The following is a 19,534-nucleotide window of genomic DNA, read 5'->3' as shown; positions in this document are numbered from 1 at the left end:
GTGGAGAAGGTATATCCAAATGCTATAGCTACTGACAGCATTCTGGTTTCAAATCCGCTCTTCCCTTCACTGTTTGGAATACCGCTGAAAAAATATGAAACACCTTCTATGAGGATGAACTTAACAATTTTAATTAGCTAAGGATTAGGATAACTGAATGATCAAGGGTATACTTTGATCCAGAATGGAGCTTTACTATACTATTTATTGTACTGAAACATAAGGCAGAGCTCTACGAAAGTGAACACACAAGTACCATAATACTCATCTCAGTCAACTGGGGTGTTCAGGATGAATTATATAATTGACGTAGTACTCCCAAATAATAATCACTTTTAAAAAGAGAAATTATCAGTTACCCTTGGGTAACTGACCATATGAAAGCTACCTGGAGATTCCAAAGACGTTTATTAAAATGCAGGCCTCATTTTACAAGTAAAGAGGTTTCTAGAAAAAAACCTTTCACTGGTAACTTTATGAATAATTATTTCTCTTAATTCCTACAAGCAGCAACATTTGTGTTTGAGAAGTCTTATTTCAGACATTTACAGGACCTTAAATTATCAGATAAGTTATTTTGCCGCGAATAAGTCAGGAAATAGCAACACTCACCCACCTTCACTAACCAGCTCACTATTGTCTGACTGCTTACAGGAGATGATCTTCTCCACTAGTTGGTTGTAGCTGCAGTTACCAACAGCTTTTACAATGTCATCAATCTAGAAAACAAATGATTGTCTCACTAATCATGATTAAGATTAAAAACAATAACAAAGAAACCTGTATCGCTCTTTAGAGTTTCATTCTAATACAATACTAAATTTACAAATATTACTTATGAAAAAAATCAACACTAAAATTAACACCCAACTGTTTCCAATTTTGCTTACAGCTATAACATGTTATAAAAAATTTTGCTCAGCTGTATTTCAATTACCCAAAAAATAATTCAATGAAATTATTACATGCAACTTTATTTCTTAAGGTTGTAAAGATTCACGTAAGTGATTAAAATAAAAAACAAAGTATTTCAGGAGAAAAAATAAGAAAATCTCAGGTTTTTTTAATGAAATACAAATGTTTTGTGTTTAAAGCAAGGAAAATTTAAAGATGTTAATATACGAGATTAAAGTTTTTCCATTTTATTTATTTACTTCCCAGCCAGGTATGGTGGAAATACAAGTAGACATAACTAATTTTATTTTCCTGTAGAAAAGTTAATGTATATTTATCAGGGACAGTATTTGCCTAGTGATTCTTATTTAATATTTGTCATTGGAGGTACACTAGAAAAGTAAATTCAGTGTTTTAAGCCATAGGAAAATAAAATTGGGCATCTCTACTCTCCCTGCATTATATTTTGATTATTGTAGAAAAATAGATTTATATTGTACTGAAACATAAGGCAGAGCTCTACAAAAATGAACACGTAGTACTGTAATACTCATCAAGTTTATACCACAATACTGTATAAATGTATTTTGATTGCCTTCTCACCCCTAAAATATATTTATAAACTATTTACATGTACTACTATATTAATAAAATATATGCATAATAAAACAAGTACAAATTAATACAATGCTATAAAAACTAAGAGAGCCAATGTTTTCTTTCCACATCCAAATGATCTTCTTGAATACTTACTCTTTGAATACCATAGATCTTGACCTATATCTGCACAAGTAATAATACTCTAAACAATAGTTCCCAAACTGGGGAGCTTGTTAAGAAGCTTTAAAAGAATTCTAGCTCAAGCTGCTTCTCAATTGTCTAAGTTTTATTCCACTGCTGGAGAGCAAAGTTTGAGAACAACTGCTCTGCTCTAGGCTATAATTTATTTTCTTTGTTCCTGCAAAATCCTACAATCATAAAAAAAACTCTTGACAATGCAAGTGGGACTGATGGATGGTTGAGAAGACCCGTAAATTGAAAAAGTCAAAGCAGTGAATTGTGGAAAATGTTATACACACACACACACACACACATATATATCTTAAACATTTCATATTAACTTGTCAATCTTTTGATGCAGAGCCAAATAAGGCTTTTTCTTTGAAAGAGGATCTATTGGCTATGGGTCTATGTAAGCCACATAAAACAGTATGACTTCCAGCTTTGCCTCATTTAAAAAGAAAACTTAAACCCTTAAAAATAAATTGCAGGGCATATTCCTTTACACTTTCATTATTTTTGTTAACATTTTAACTGTGTAGAGCAATTTTCTTTAGTGAGTCAACTTCATTGTCTTCCAAAGAATCTAAATTTTCAATCTTAAGGAATCCACAAAAATACAACTCCAATAAAAAATACAGGATCAATATACAAAAATCAATTGTACTTATATAGACTAACAATGAGCAATACAAAATTTCAAGTTTTCATAGGCTGATTCTCTGTATTAGTATTTCATTAAATTAATTCATTTGGGTGCCTGTTATGCACTACTATATACCAGGTCCTGTTAGAGAAAATGCAAATGCAGCGGTTAACAAAATAGATGATCTACGCTTTCAATAAAGTTTATATTCTGGAGAAAAAACAAATAATAAACCAAATAATCAAATAGATAACATGCATGATAGTTTATGTAGTGGTGTGCAGCTATTCTTTTTCATTGTTCTGAATATACTGTAATATATTTATTTATCCCCTTAATTACTATAACATTATTTTAGTTTCTAATTATATTTTATTGATTATATTATTATATATGCCCAAAATTTTTCCCCTTTCTGCCTCTACCCAGGATCTACCACTCCCACAGACAATGCCCACACCATTATTCATATCCATGGGGATCATGCATATAAGTTCTTTGGCTACTCCTTTTCCTATACTGTATTTTACATCCCCATGGCTATTCTGTAACTACCTATTTGTACCTAATACCCTCACCTGATTACCCATTCCTCTACATGTACTTCCCATCTGGCAATCATCAAAATGCTCGCTGTACCATGATTCTGCCTGTGTTCATGTTTTCTTAGTTTGTTTCTTAGATTCAATTGTTGATAGATATATATTTATTGCCATTTTATTGTTAGTAGTTTTGACCTTTTCTTAAATAAGTCCCAGGAACATTTCATATAACAATGACTTTGGTGGTAAAACTCCTTTAGTTTTTCCTTTTAATTGAAGCTCTTTATCTGACCTTTGATTCTACATGACAGCTCTGCTGGGTAAAGCAATCTTGGCTATAGGTCCCTGCTTTACAAGACTTTGAATATTTCTTGCAATCTCTTCTAGCCTGCAAAGTTTCTGTAGAAAATCAGCTGACAGTCTTATGGGAACTCCCTTGTAAGTAACTAACAGCCTTTCTCTTGCCGCTTTTAAGATTCTGTCTTTATCTTTAACCTTCGGCATTTTAATTATGATGTGTCTACAAATGAGCCTCTTTGCATCCATCTTGTTTGGGATGCTCTGTACTGCTGGACTTGCATGTCTATTTCCTTCACAAAATTAAGGAACTTTTCTTTCATTATTTTTCAGATAGATTTCCAATTTCTTGCTCTTGTTCTTCTTCTGGCATACCTGTGATGTGAATATTGGATGCTTCAAGTTGTCCCAGAGGCAGCTTACACTATCCTCATTTTTAGGGGGTTCCTTTTTCATCTTTTTGTTGTGATTGGTTGTTTTTTGTTCCTTATGTTCCAAATGTTTGATTTGATTCTTGGCTTTATCCACTCTACTGTTGTTTCCCTGTAAGTTCCTATTTCTTTCCTTCATTTCTGACTGGATCATTTTTATGTTATTGAGGTCCTAAGTTCCTTGAGCATCCTCATAACCAATGCTTTGCAACTCTGCATCTCATAGATTGTTTATCTCCATTTGTTTAGTTCTTTTCTAGAGTTCTGATCTCTTCTTTCATTTGGGAATGTTTCTTTGTCTCCTCATTTTGGCAGGCCCCTCTGTGTGTTTCTGTATATTAGGTAGATTCCCTTTCTTGGTAGTGTGGCCTAATGTATTAGGTGTCCTGTAGGGTCCGGTGGCACAGCCTCCCCTATCACCCAAGCTGGTACTTGAGATGTGCCCTTCATGTGAGCTGAGTACACCCTCCTCTTATCATTGAGTCTTGGTTGATGTTGGCAGGTCAATGGGAGGGATTTACCTAGGCCACTCAGAGGCAAAAACTGGTTTTGACCACTGAAAACCAACCTCTGCCCTCTGTGGAGGATCAGCTATGCAGGGGTAGGAGGGTGGTGCTCTGACATGTTCTGTAGCTGTCCACTGGATGTGCAGGCTCTAGAGTTTCCTGGGTGGTACAGGCCAAGGTCCGCCCCCACCTGTGTTCTGACTAAGGTAACCCTGCCTGTCCTATAAAGCAATCTGAGATGGCTGTTACCTGTGCTGGAGTTGTAGATTTTCAGGCAAAGCCAAGCTGTGAATCTTGGCTGGTTGCTGCTAGTGCTGTGCTTGTGACCACTTAACACAAGGCATGCAGGTTTGGGGCTTGCTGAGGCCAGCTGTTACTTGATAGGATCTAGAAAGTTGTGAAGCATGAGCCAAGACCAGCATTGATATGGAAAAGCCACTGTTAACAGATTGGGTGGGCCCATAAGTTCAGTGGGGTGGAGCCTCAGGGATTCAAGAAGACAGAGCAAAATGTCAGCCATGAGGCAAATCTCAGATATAGCCTGTGACTGTCAGCTCTGTGTCTCTTTTGGGGGAGGGCTCAGGAAGCCCTTAAAGGGCATATGAAAAAGCCCTCTTGTGGGGTCTCTGCCCACCTTTCTGTCTGGGAGAAAGCTGTACCCCAGCTCTTACCTTGATGCCAGACAATTCAGTTTCTCCCTTTATGCCACTGCTCCCTTTCAAGGTGCTATCCCAGAGCTGGAGATCAGAGAGAATGAGTCCATAAGTCCAAGTGTGGGCTCTTTAAGAGGAACTGCTGGGGACTCCAGAAGTTTCTTCCACTGACTCAATCCCTACTGCTCTTTGCAGCCAGAAGTTACTGGGACTCTTCTTCGTGGCACTGAAATCCTTGGCTGGGGGGTCTGGAGTGGGGCAGAGACTCCTCGCTCCAGAGATATCCCTCCCAAATTTTTAAAAATTTAATCTTTACTGTATTTTTTCCATTAACATTTAGTCCTGTTATACCACCCTCCCCTCCAGCAATCACCACACTGTTGTCCATATCCGTAAGTCCATTTTCCTTTTTGCTTAATCCCTCCACCCTCTTACTCCCCCTGCTAGCTGCCATCTGCCCTCCATCTATGAGTCTGTCTCTGTTTTGCTTGTTAGTTCAGTTTGTTCATTAGATTCCACATATGAGTGAAATCATATGGTGTATGTCTTTCTCTGACTCGCTTACTTCACTTAGTGTAATGTTCTCCAGGCCCATCCATACTGTAGCAAAGGGTAAAATTTTCTCTTTTTTTATCGCCAAGTAGAATTCCATTGTGTAAATGTCCCATAGTTGTTTTATTCACTCATCTACTGATAAACACTAGGCTGCTTCCATATCTTAGCAATTGTAAGTAACACTGCAATGAACATGAGGGTGCTTATGTTCTTTCAAATTAGTGTTTTGGGCTCCTTTGGATATATTCCCAGAAGGAGGATTCCTGGGTTGAAAGGCAGATCCATTTTTTAATTTTTTGAGGTATCTCCATACTGCTTTCCACAGTGGCTGCACCAGTCTACATTCCCAACCAACAGTTCAAAAGGGTGCCCCTTTGTCCACATCCTTGCCAGCACTTGTTGTTTTTGATTTATTGATGATGGCCATTCAGACAGGTGTGAGATGGTATCTCACTGTGGTTTTTATTTGCACTTCTCTGATGATTAGTGACATTGAGCATCTTTACATAGGTCTATTAGCCAGGTATATGTCCTGTTTGGAGAAATGTCTATTCAGATCCTTTGCCCATTTTTTAATTGGATTGTTTGATTTCCTTAGTGTTGAGTTTTGTAAGTTCTTTATAAATTTTGGATATTAACCCCTTGTCAGATGTATTGGCGAATATGTTTTCCCTTTCTGTGGGTTGTCTATTTATTATGTTGACAATTTCCTTTGCTGTGCAAACACTTTTTAGTTTGATGAAGTCCCATTTGTTTATTTTTTCTCTTGTTTCCCTTGCCTGGAGAATATAACTGAAACAAAATTTCTATGAGCAATGTCCGAAATTTTGCTTCCTATTCTTCTAGGATTTTTATGTTTTCGGGTCTAACATTTAAGTCTTTAATCCATTTTGCATTCATTTTTGTGTGTGGTGTAAGAAGGTGGTCTAGATCTTGGAGAGAACCAAGATGGCGGCGTAGGTAGACACACTGCGCCTCCTCACACAACCAGAACTGACAGAAAATTGAACGACAAGGAAGTCCGACACCAAGGAGATAAAAAATAAACATTCATCCAGACCGGTAGGAGGGGTGGAGATGGGCAGCCGGGGCGGAGAGGACTCGAGTGGCCGTGGCGGGACCGAGACTGGCAGAGTGTGGGACGAACGGGGCAGGCAGTCTGACTGCTAGCAGACCCTGCGGCCCTACATTCGCGCACAGATAAACCGAGAGGGCCGGACTCAGAGTGGCGGAGAACGGGGCAGGCAGAGCGGCGGGTAGTATCTTGCGGCCCCACATTCGCTCATAGATAAACCGGACAAATGGCGGGGAGCGAAGCAGACCGTGTAACCCAGGGCTCCAGCGGGGAAATAAAGCCTCAAACCTCTGATTGAAAACGCCCATGGGGGTTGGGGTGGCAGCAGGAGAAACTCCCAGCCTCACAGGAAAGGTCGTTGGAGAGACCCACGGGGGCCTAGAGCATGCACAAGCCCACCCACTCGGGAACCAGCACCAGAGGGGCCCAATTTGATTGTGGGTAGCGGAGGGAGTGACTGAAATCTGGCAGAGAGGAGCGGGTGCCATTACTTCTTTCTCAGGATCACTTTTGGTATGCAGGGCATTTTGTGGTTCCATATAAATTTTTGAAATATGTTCTCGTTTTGTGAAATGTCATTGGAATTTTAATAGGAACTGCATCCAATCTATAGATTACTTTGGGTAGTCTGGATATTTTAATGATGAACATGGTATGTTGCTTCCAATTTTCTATCTTCTTCAATTTCTTTCTTGCGTCTTATAATTTTTTGAGTACAGGTCTTTTACATTCTTGGTTAGGTTTATTCCTAGGTATTTTATTCTTTTTGAAGCAATTGTAGATGGGATTGTTTCTTTAATTTCCTTGTTAGTACATTATCGGCATATGAGAATGCAACTGATTTCTGAATATTAATTTTGTATCCTGTTACTTTGCTGAATTCATTTATCAGTTCTAGTAGTTTCTTGGTGGAATCTTTGGAGTTCTTTATGTGCAGTATCATGTCATTTGCAAATAACTTGGATGCCTTTTATTTCTTCTTCTTCTCTGATTACTGTGGCTAGGATTTCCAGTGCTGTGTTGAATAAGAGAGGTAAAGCTGACATCCCTTTATTGTTCCTGATATTAAGGGGAACACATGTAGTTTTTGCCCATTGAGTATGATGCTGGTACTGGGTTTGCCATATATGGTCTTTGTTATGTTTAGGTATGTTCCTTCTATTTCCACTTTGCTAAGAGTTTTGATCATAAATGTGTGCTGGATTTTATCTAAAGGTTTTCTGCATCTATTGATATGACTGTGTTTTTTTATCCTTCATTTTGTTTATATGGTGAATCACACGACTGATTTGCTAATGTTATACCAACCTTGCATTCCTGGAATAAACCCCACATGATCATGGTGTATGATCATTTTGATACATTGCTTTATTGGGTATCCTAATATTTTGTTGAGGATTTTAGCATTTATGTTCATCAGAGATATTGGTCTATAATTTTCTTTCTTTGTAGTGTCTTTATCTGGTTTTGAAATTAGGACAACGTTGGCCTCATAAAATGAGTCTGAGAGCCATTAGTCCTCTTGAATTTTATGAAATAGCTTGAGAAGAGGTATTACTTTTTCTCGGAATGTTTAGTAAAATTCACCTGGTCCAGGGCTCATGTTTGTTGGGAATTTGTTTTTATTATGGCTTCAGCTTCATTAGGTATAATTTGTCTATTCAGATTCTCTGATTCTTTGTGATTTAGTTTTAGAAGATTTTATGTTTCTAGGAATTTATACATTTCATCCAGATTGTCCACCTTGTTGGCATATAATTGTTCATAATTTCTTACAATACTTTTGTATTCCTTTGGTATCAATTGTTATGTCTCCTCTTTCATTTCTGATTTTATTTGGGTCCTTTCTCTTTTTTCTTGAAGGGTCTGGTTAAAGGTTTGTCCATCTTGTTTATCATTTCAAAGAATAGCTCTTAGATTCATTGATTTTATTGTATCATTTTTTATACTCTATTTCATTTACTTCTGCTGTAATCTTTATTATTTCCTTTGTTCTACTCACTTTGGGTTTTGTTTTGTTCTTTTTTAAGTTCCTTTAAGTGTGAAGTTAGATTCTTTATTTCAGGTTTTTCTTGTGTTTTGAGATAGGCCAGAAATGCCATGAATTTCCTTCTTAGGATTGCTTTCCCAGAGTCCCACAGATTTTGGATTGTTGTGTCCTCATTATCATTTGTTTCAAGATATATTTTAATTTCTTCATTGATCTCACTTTTGACCCATTCATTGTTTAATAACATGTAACTTGGTTTCCATATCTTTGTGTGTTTTTCTGTATTCTTCTTGTGATTGATTTCTAGTTTCATAGCATTGTTGTCAGAGAAGATGCTTGATGTGATTTCAATTTTCTTAAATTTATTGAGACTTCTTTTGTGTCCAAACATGTGGTCTATCCTAGGAAACATTCCATGTGCATTTAAAGAGTATTCATATTCTGCTGCTTTGGGGTAAATACTCTGAAGATATCAATTAAATCCATTTGATCTGGTGTATTGTTAAGGCTGCTGTCTCCTTGTTGAATTTACACTGGGAGGATCTATCCATTGAATCCGAGAGGTGCGTTTTTTTTAAAGAATATTGTATTGATTACACTATTACAGTCGTCCCATCTTTTTCTCCCTTTTATCCCCCTCCACCCTGCACCCCTCTTCCTCCAGGATTCCCCCACCTTAGTTCATGTCCATGGGTCACAAATACAAGTTCTCTGGCTTCTCCACTTCCTATACTATTCTAAACCTGCCCATTTATATCCTACCTACCAATTATACTCCTTATTCCCTGTACCTTTATCCCATTCTCCCTCCTCCCCCTCCCTGCTGCTAATTCTCCAAGGGATCTCCATTTCTGTGATTCTGTTCCTGTTGCAGTTGTTTGCTTAGTTTGGCTTTTTTCTTTCTTTCTTTCTTTTTAGGTTCAGTTGTTGATAGTTATGAGTTTGCTGTTGTTTTACTGTTCATAGTTTTGATCTTTTTCTTTTTCTTAGATAAGTCCTTTTAACATTACACATAATGAGGACTTGATGATGATAAACTCCTCTAACTTTACCTTATCTGGGAAACACTTTATCTCCCCTTCCATTCTAAATGAAAGCTTTAGTGGATAGAGTAATCTTGTATGTAGGCCCTTGCCTTTCATGATTTTGAATACTTCTTTCCGGTCCCTTTCTTAGCTGTAGGGTTTCTTTTGAGAAATTGGCTGATATTCTTATGGGAACTCCTTTGTAGGTAACTCTCTCCTTTTCTCTTGCTGCTTTTAAGATTCTCTCCTTATCTTTAATCTTGGAAAATTTAATTATGATGTGTCTTGGTATGTTCCACCTTGGTTCCAACTTTTTTGGGACTCTCTGAGCTTCCTGGACTAGCATGTCTAGTTCCTTCACCAGACTGGGGAAGTTTTCCTTCATTATTTTTTCAAATAAGTTTTTAATTTCTTACTCTCTCTCTTTTCCTTCTGGCACCCCTATGATTTAGATGTTGGAACATTTAAAGTTGTCCCAGAGGTTCCTAAGCCTTTCCTCACTTTTTTAGAATTCTTGTTTCTTCATTATATTCTGGTTGAATGTTTATTTCTTCTGTCTGGTCCAAATCTTTGATTTGAGTCCCGTTTTTTTTTCCCCTTCATTGTTGGTTCCCTTTATATTTTCCTTTATTTCAGATTCTACAGCCTTCACTTCTTTTATTTTGCAGCCAATCTCAATTATTTCTGTGAGCATCCTGATTACCAGTGTTTTGAACTTTGCATCTGATAGGTTAGTTATGTCTTCCTTGCTTAGTTCTTTTTCTAGAGTTTTCATCCGTTCTTTCATTTGGGCCATTTTTCTTTGTTTTGGCGCACCAGTCTGGATGAATGTTTCTTCTTTAACTTCTTGGTTGTCAGACTTCCGTGTAGTTTGATTTTCTGGCAGTTCTGGGTTTGTTTGTTTTTTTTTTTAATTGGTTTTTGTCCTTCTTTTGGTTGTGTGAGGAAGTGAAGTCCATCTACCTAGGCCTCTATCTTGGCTGGAAGTTCAATGGGGTATTAAAATCGCCAACTATGACTCTATTTCTCCTGATCTCTCCTTTTATGTCCATCAAGATTTGCTTTACATATTAAGGTGCTCTCATGTTGGGTGCATAAATGTTTACTAGGGTTATATCCTCTTGTTGGATTGTTCCCTTCACTATTATGTAGTGTCCTCTTTGTCTCTTATTATGGCTTTTGTTTTAAAGTCTATTTTGTCAAGTATAAATACTGCTACCCCAGCTTTTTTTTCTTTTCCATTTTCATGAAATACCTTTTTCTTTTAGTTTGCCTATATCTTTTGATGTGAAATGGGCTTTTTGGAGGCAGCATATTTATGGGTCTTGTTTTCTTATCCATTCAGCTACCCTCCATCTTTTGGTCTGAGCATTTAAGCCATTTACATGTAAGGTAATTATTGGTAGATAACATGTGTAGTGCTATTTTATTCTTAGACTGTTTTCCTCTGGCTTTTTTTCCTTTCTCTTTTTCTTCAAGCAAGCCCTTTAACATTTGTTGCAGTACTGGTTTGTTATTAACAAACTCTTTTAGCTTTTCTTGTGTGGGAAGCTCCTTATGTCTCCTTTGATTTTAAATGATAGCATCTATGGGTAAGGCAGCCTTCATTGTAGGGTCCTTGCTTTTTATCACCTTGAATAATATTTCATGCCACACCCTTCTGGAATGAAATGTTTCTGTTGAATAATCTGATGCCAGTCTAATTGGTGCTCCCTTGTAGGTAATTACCTGCTTTTCTCTGTGGCTTCTGGGATTCTCTCCTTGTCTTCAAGCCTTGTCATTTTAACTATGATGTGTCTTAGTGTAGGCCTCTTTTGGTCCAACTTGTTTGGGACTCTCTGAGCTTCCTGCACTTGTGTGATTTTTTCCTTCACCAGATTAGGGAAGTTTTCAGTCATTATTTCTTCAAATAGGTTCTCATTCCTTGCTCACTCTCTTCTCCTTCTAGTATTCCCATGATACAGATGTTATGCTTCATGTTATCTAAAATATTTCTTAAGCTCCCGTTTAAATTTTTTTTTTCTTTTTGCTGCTCTGCCTGGATGTTTTTCTTCTACTTTGTGTTCCAAAACATGAATTCTATCCTCTGCTTCATCTAACCTACTGTTTACTCCTTATCTCAGATATTGCATTCTTTATTTCTGATTGGTCCTTTTTTAATAGTTTGTTTTTTCATGCTGTTGAATATCCTTATAATCATTACTCTAAACTCTCTATCTGATAAATTGCTTGCCTCCATTTCATCTCATTCTTCTGGATAATTCTCTTGCTCTTGCATTTGGGGTCTGTGTGTCTTCCCATTTTGGCTGCTTCTTTGTATTTCCACCTTAGATGTTAAACTAATTAGCTGCTAAGCAGCTTAGTTGTTAACTTAGTCAAGCTGTGATCAGCAGTCTGGCTTAAAAACCACAGGATGTGGCAGGGCTATTGCTTCCTCTCAGGCTGATGCCACTCGGAGAAGAGTGCTTTGCCTGAGAAAGATGGCTTCTGTAGTATGGGAAATGACTCAGCATAGGGATCTTGGTAAATCACCCCAGAACCACTAGCTCCAGACTCTCCTCAAGTATCTCTAAGTCCACTCTTCCCTTCCTCTGCTGGAAACCAGGGTAAGTGGCTGCAAATGAAATTTTGTGCATTGGCTTTTTAAAAGAATCTGTGTGTCTCTAGTCATCTCTCCCTGGCAGACAGAAACCCTGCTGCTTTTCACAGCTGGATGTTACCTGGGTTCCTTTCCAGCTCTGGTGCTGTGGACTAAGGAGCCCAACTTGGGGCTTAGACCCCTCACTTCTCAGGAGGAACTCCTCGACCTCTAAAATATCCATCTAGAACTTCAGCTGCCACCCATGGGAGCCCAGCCAGCCCTCTCACACCTCCTCCACATTCCGTACCAGTCACGTTGTGGTGAAGTGGTTTCCTTATTTGTCTGTGGTTATAAGGCTTTTGTCCAGCTAGTGTTCAGTTGTTTATTCTTATAAACCACTTTTTCAGGACCTGACACTTTAATCTCTCCTTTGAGATGTATTTCTGAGTTATCTACTGGGTCCCATTCCATTTTATTTGGAATATTCTATCCCCCTCACGAGTTTTTATCCACCACAAGTGCATGTGGGACCAGCCCATCCCACATCTGCACCTCCTATTGTAGTTGTCAGAATTCCATCCAACTTGATTTCTGACAGTTCTGAGTGATAGTTGATCTATAGTTTAGTTGTAATTTTGATATGGTTGTGCAAAGAGGTGAGTCATGTTTACCTGTGCTGTCATCTTGACCATGTAATATATTTACTCATTCATCTTTGGATGTCCAAATTGTTTTCAGTTGGGGCTATGACAAATAATAGTGCCATGTACATTCTTATATACTTACCCTGTTACACATATCAAGAATTTCTCTAGGGCAAGGGTCCCCAACACCCCGGCCATGGACCTGCACCAGTCTGTGGCCTGTCACGGACCAGACTGCACAGCAGGCAGTGAGCAGCAAGTGAGCAAAGCTTCGCTCAAATTAGTGCCTGAGCTCTGTCTCCTGTCTCCTGTCTCCCCGCCCCCACCCACCTCATCCCGGTCCGTGGATAAACTGTATTCCATAAAACTACTCTATGGTGCCAAAAAGGTTAGGGACCACTGCTCTAGGGAATATACCTTGTCAAATTTCTGCATCTGAGGATATGCTTATCCTCAACTTTACCCGATAGTTCCAAGCTGCTTTCCAAAGTAGACAGCCAATTTATATTCTCTTCAGCACGGAATAAGAATTTTTAACATTGTGTATCTTCTCCAAAATTTAGTATTTTCAGACTTTTAAATGTTAGCCATTCTTATGAGCATATAGTGCTATCTCATTTTGCTTTTAATTTGCATTTCCCTGATGACTACTTCATAAGTTCACTGGCCATTGTATACCCATTTTTGTGAAATGCCTATTCAAGTCACTTGTTCCTTTTTTACTGGGTGGTCTATATTAAAAAAATTATTTGTAGGAGCTTTTTATACCTTCTGATTATTAATCTTTTATTCATTATATAAGTTGCAGTCATCCACTCTATGGCTTACTTTTACATTCTCTTTGGAATTTTAGACAATACAAGTTCTCAATTTTAATGTAGTTACATTCTACCAATATTCTTTATAGTTAATGCATTTGTATCTTGTTTTAGGAATTTCTTCCTATTATTATGGTTAAAAACATTTTCAAACTCATGCATTTTTATATTTTACAATTAAACATAAATGTGCATGGAATAGAATTTCATAGTGTGATTTGGGATAAAATTTCATTTATTTCTAATTGGCTGTCTAATTAGAAATTTGAATTGGCTATATAAATGGCTAAATAATTACATATCTAACTATCTTAGCACCTTTTATTGAAAAGACTGTTTTGCCTCATTACAGTGACCTATTTCTGTCTATATATTCATGGTCTTTTTGGCCTCTCTATTCTCTGTCATTGGTCTAATTCCTAATTACAATATTCAAAATATTTTATATCTGAAAAAGCAAGTCTTCCCTACTTATTCTGCTTCAAGAATATCTTGACTTCTATTCCTAGCTCTTCACATTACCATGTAAATTGTAGAATCAACTTTTCACATTCCACAACTACTCCCACAAATCTGCTGGGATTTTTTGTTTGGGGTTGTACTGAAACTATAATTTACTTTAGAGAGAAATCATATCTATATAAACTTAACCTTAAAATCTAAATTTTCATGTGTATAAAGAGAATGTATAATCAGGTTTATGAAAAACATAAAAGACTGAAAAAATACCACGGACAGCAGGAGGGTAGGAAGACAGAATGATAAAATGCAATGTCTACCCTGGATTGGATTCTGGAAAAACAACAAGAAAATTAGTGTAATAATTGGTAAAATGTGAAATACCATAATATATTTAATAGTAATGTACCAATATTAAATTTCTAAGTTTTGACACATGTACCATGGTTACATAAGATTTGGAAAAAGTGGGTAAAATGTACACATGAATTTTCTGTAATCTTTGCAACCTTCCTAAAAATTATTCAAAAATTAAAGTTTATTAAATTTTTTAAAAGGATGTATGTATGCTAGGTTTTCTTTTCTGCTTCTAACAATTACAAAGAAAGGTATATTAAAATCTTCTAAGATGATAATCTATTTCTTCTAATAATTCAATGAATTTTGCTTTATGTACTTTGAGGTTATGTTATTTGATGCATACAAATTTTGTTTTTCATTGTCAAAAATTGACCTTTACTCTTTGCAACAGTTCCAATGGGTTCCTAAGGAATAAAGTCAATCAGGGTTTTTACTTTCCAGGTATCTCCAGGCACATACAAATTTTAAATGACTCTATCTTTTTTGCAAATTAAACAATCTATCATTAGTATTGTTTTTTGACTTAAAGTTTAAGTCTATTCTTCCTGAAATTACTATAGGTATACCAGGTTTCTCTTGATGAACAATTGTATGGAATCTCTTTTTTTCCTCTTTTTACTTGTAAACTTTTTGTTTAACTTCATACTGTTTTATATAAGTCTCTGGTAAATAGCAAATGTATATATATATATATATGAGGTCTGTCCAGAAAAAGTACACCCATTGTTAATATAATGAGAATGGTTTGTGTGACATTGATTTAACCTGGCAGCCAAGGAGAGTGGACTAGAATGCACAAGCGTGAACACTGACCACCACTTCACTGTACTAGTCAGTGGGGATGTTAGATACCATTGAGTGAGCATGTGTACTGTGTGGCCATTGCATTCAAAATGACTGAATGAGTAGAGCAGTGAATCTGCACCAAATTTTGTGTTAAGCTTTTATGTTACTCCACAGAAATTACTTGGATGCCTCAGAAGGGTTCAGGTATGAATGGGCAGGTTTGGGCAACTGGTGACAGGCAGCTTCATTACAACGTGTCCACTCATGCATCATGTCTTGTGCAGAATTTTTTTGTGAAACATCAAATCACACAGGTGACTCAGCCCCTCTACAGCCCATATTTGGTGCCCTGGGCCTTCTGGCTTTTCCCAAAACTAAAATCACCTTTGAAAGGGAAGAGATTTCAGACCATTGATGAGATTCAGGAAAATACAATGGGTAGCTGATAGCAATTGGGAGAACTGTGTGAGGTCCCAAGGTGCCTACTTTGAAGGGGACTGAGGCATCATTGTCCTATGTACAAAGTTTCTTATCTTCTTCAATAAATGTCTCTTTTTCATATTACATGGATGGATACTTTCTGGACAGACCATATGTACCTTAATCCATCCTCAGAATCACTGTCTTTTAACTACAGCATTTAGTTTTATTTACACTTACTATAATTATTCACATATTTGGAGTTATTAAATATACCATTCTCTCTTTCCATCAATTCAACATTCCTTTACCTCTCCTTTCTTCCTTCTTTTTGGGCTGATTAATTTCCCCCTCTTCTATTAATATAGAAGTTACTCACTATGCTTTCTATTCATTTCATAGTTACTCTAAAAGAGCAATATCCAGTAGCACATTCTATAATAATGGAAATATTCCAAATCTGTGTTGCCCAATAAGATATTAACTTGCCACTAAGCAATTGAAATGTGTCTAGTGCAACTCAGTAACTAAATTCTTCATTCAACTTAAACAGCCCCAACTTGGCTACAATATTGGACAGAAAAGTTATAGAAACTATAACATCTGCTCCTACTAAATCTAAGTCGGAAGTTAATACCCTCTTCTTGAACAATTAATTATAGGCTCTCAATATACTTTATTTTCCTTCACCTCATGTTATTTTTGCATATGCTAATATTCTTTATATAACCCCCCAAATATGATGTTATCTGATACAGTCAAATTTATATTTATCCATATACTTATTATGTTATTTTCTCTCCACGCATTCTTTCTTTTATCTGGGATTATTTTCCTTCTTCTCAAAATCTTTGTTTAGAATTTCCATTAATGATGATCTACTGGCAGGAAATTATCTTAGTTTAATTAATCTAAAAAATGACTTAATTTTCCTCCATTCTTACAAGATAATTTTTCTGGGAATAAGATTATAGTTTAGCATTTTTCTTCTTTCAGCACACTAAATATATCATTTCTGCTGTCATCAGTCAGAGAGGGATGATCTAAATCCAATTTTTAAGAACTCAGGCTTAAGTTCCTTAGGTTATCAGTTCATTCTCAAGAATCTAGACTACCTGGTGTTGTCATCTTCCAGGACCCAACGTGACTCACCTTGGATGTGTGAAATGTTGGGCATTAGACTTTTCAGTGATACTCTCAGAGACGTTGTCAATAAAGATACAGATACCCTGCTTATAATAAACCATCCTTCATTGCCCAGAACACCAGTTGCTATTACCAATGGATAGGGATAAAAAAATACTGTCAAGTCCTTGCTGTTACAATCTCTCCTTCCTTATATCTAGTGCACGCTTGCATGCATGCTTCATTCCATCAGTCGATATTATTGAGAACCTACTGTGTGCCAGGCACTCTTCTAAACAATGAGAAATAAGAGCCCAGCCCTCATAAAACAAACATTCCAGTGGGCAATGACAGTCAGTCAAGTAAAGAAATAAGTAATAATTCTGAATAAGTGGTAAAGAAAATCAAATAGGGTCCTGGGAAAAGAAATGACCAGGGAAATGGAGGGTGACTAATTTCAACAAGTTGGTCAAAGAAGACTTTTCTAACATGTGATATGTGACCTAAGACCTGAGTAATGAGGAACTAGAAATGTAAGGATCTGGGAGAACAATGTGTTGGGATAGGAAAACAATGTTCCACAGTGGGGATATAGGTAGCAAAAAAAACTGAGAAAGGAATGAGCTTGAGATGTCTGGAGAACCGAAAGGCAGTATTGCTGGATGTAGTAAAACAGGGGGAGAATTAATATGAGGTGAATTTGGACAGATAGACAAAGTCTAGATGCAGCATTACCATAAAAACTCTAATAAGGATTTTGTATCTTGTTTTAGTTTCACTGGGGACTTTTAAGGAAAGGAGGGAATAGGGATAAAGGAGAGGGTTTATTTTACAAAGATCACTCTAAGTGCCAACATAATTCACGGGGAGAAAGAATAGTCTTTTTAACAAATGGTGCTAGAAAAGTAGATATCCATAGCATAAGAATAAAGTTGGATCCCTTTCTCAAGCCATATACAAAAATCAGCTCACAACAGATCATACACCTGAACCTAAGAACTAAAACTATAAAACTTATAGAAGATGATATAGCAGTAAATCCTTGTGACTTTGGGTTGGCAGTCTTCTTAAGCAGGACACCAAAAGCATAATCAATGGAAGAAAAAAATAGATAAATTGGACTTCATTAAAATTAAAAACTTTGTTCTTTAAAAGATATCATAAAGTGAAAAGACAACTCATAGATCAGGAGAAAAATTTGCAAATCATATATCTGAGAAGATACATGTGTAGACATACAAGGGGGACACCCCAAAAAACCCACAGAATTATCTTCTGGAGGATGAGTCCCTTGTAGTAAAGGTTTCCCATGTTAGGTGAGTGTTCTAGAAACCCATCTGTATCAGTGTACCAGCTGGTGTTTTGAGAGGCTGCGTTTGGCCTCAGTGAATTTTTTTGAAGACTCTTTCAATGCATTTGCCCATTTCACGATGGGTGATTTACAAGCACACCTGCTCATACTGCACTGAGTGTTCATAGTTTTTGACCAAAAATGTCATGACCTCTGAGCCCCACCCTCCCTATTCACCCGATCTTGCCCTGAATGGATTTTTTTTGTTTCCCTAAATGAAACAGTCCTCAAAGGGAAATGTTTTGCTGATGTAGAAGAGCTGAAACAAAAAATGGCAGAAGCAATAAATGGCAACAAAATCAATGAGTTCAAAAACTGATTTGAGCAGTGGAAAAAGAGTCTCGATAGGTGTATTGCATCAAATGGAGATTACTTTGAAGGTGACTGAAGTTTAGACATGTAAGAATAAATAAAAATTTTTTAATAAATAAATTTTCAGGTTTTTTGGGCCCCCCCTTACATAAAGAACTCCCACAACTCAATAACAAAAAATACAAACAGCCTAATTAAAAATGGAAAGGAATCTGCAGACATTTCTCTAAACAAAATATACAAATGGCCAATGAGCATATGAAAAAATGTTCAACATCATTAGTCATCAGAGAAATGCAAACAAATCCACAATGAGATACAACTTTACACCTATTAGGATGACTGTAATAAAAAAAATACAGACAGTAAGTGTTTGTAGGGATATGGACTCAACTTTGTAGTCGACCCCTAACTCCCTGAAGTTAAAATCAGAAGTCTTGGGCTTGGGCAGGTTTAGCAGTCTGGAGGAATCTTCCCTTAACTTCACCCCTCCTTAACCTCTCAATTTGGCTCCAGGTAAAAATGCAAAAATATAAGTATCAGAAAATATAAATCTAGATTTAATACCATCTAGATTTAATGCCAAATTAGTAGCATTTTACTAAATTTCTGTTTACATAATTTAAAATTTTCTACTTACCTGAGGGTCCACTAACCACCCATGGTACAAAGGAATATCGAGAAGATCAAATACTATGCATTCTGGTGTATATTCAAACACTCGAACACCAGTGAATTTTACATTTACATCCAAGCCTGTCTGTAGTTTGTGCAAGATTGCCATAGCATCACTCATATTCTGAAAACAGAAAAGTAAAGGGTAAAGATAAGGAAAACGAAACAACAAAAACGACATTTAAATGCAAGTACATTTGCTTCTAATTTTCCATTTTATCCAATTCATCCCTTTTATTATTTCATTATTTATTATTTTTATTAAGTACCTACTATATGCGAGACAGTAATTTGAGTTCTAAATATGTAATAGTGAATAAAATAGAAAAAGTTCCTGATCTCATGCAACTAACATTCTACTGTGAGAGATACATATATAAATACATAATATACTGTTAAGTATTAGTAAGACAAATTAGTAAGATAAGTAAGGATAATGATGTACAGAATGACAGGGGTAAGGGACCGATTTTAGAGCAGGAAGCCGAAAGACAAAAGTTTCTAGTCAAAGAGAAAGGCGTCTTCCACATGTAGGTATATATCCAAAAGAACTGAAAGCAGCATCTTGAAGAGATATTGTACATGCATGTTCACCGCAGCATTATTCAA

At 36.6% G+C, this 19,534-nt stretch overlaps 1 protein-coding gene across 1 annotated transcript in view; it reads right to left on the bottom strand.

The window, feature by feature from the left end:
* MINDY2 (MINDY lysine 48 deubiquitinase 2) overlaps positions 1–19,534 on the bottom strand; it is an 81,188-nt gene that overhangs the window by 33,645 nt on the left and 28,009 nt on the right. The window contains exons 4-5 of the mRNA XM_024567461.3: positions 18,891–19,049; positions 617–719 (exon numbers count right to left, since the gene is read on the bottom strand). Coding sequence (XP_024423229.2) covers positions 617–719; positions 18,891–19,049 — 262 coding nt within the window. The remainder of the gene's footprint in view (positions 1–616; positions 720–18,890; positions 19,050–19,534) is intronic.

Source organism: Desmodus rotundus, chromosome 7 (genome assembly GCF_022682495.2).
Source record: "Desmodus rotundus isolate HL8 chromosome 7, HLdesRot8A.1, whole genome shotgun sequence".
Taxonomy (NCBI): Eukaryota; Metazoa; Chordata; class Mammalia; order Chiroptera; family Phyllostomidae; genus Desmodus; species Desmodus rotundus.
Note: the sequence above shows the minus strand (reverse complement) of the source record. Positions and strands in the feature narration are given on the sequence as shown.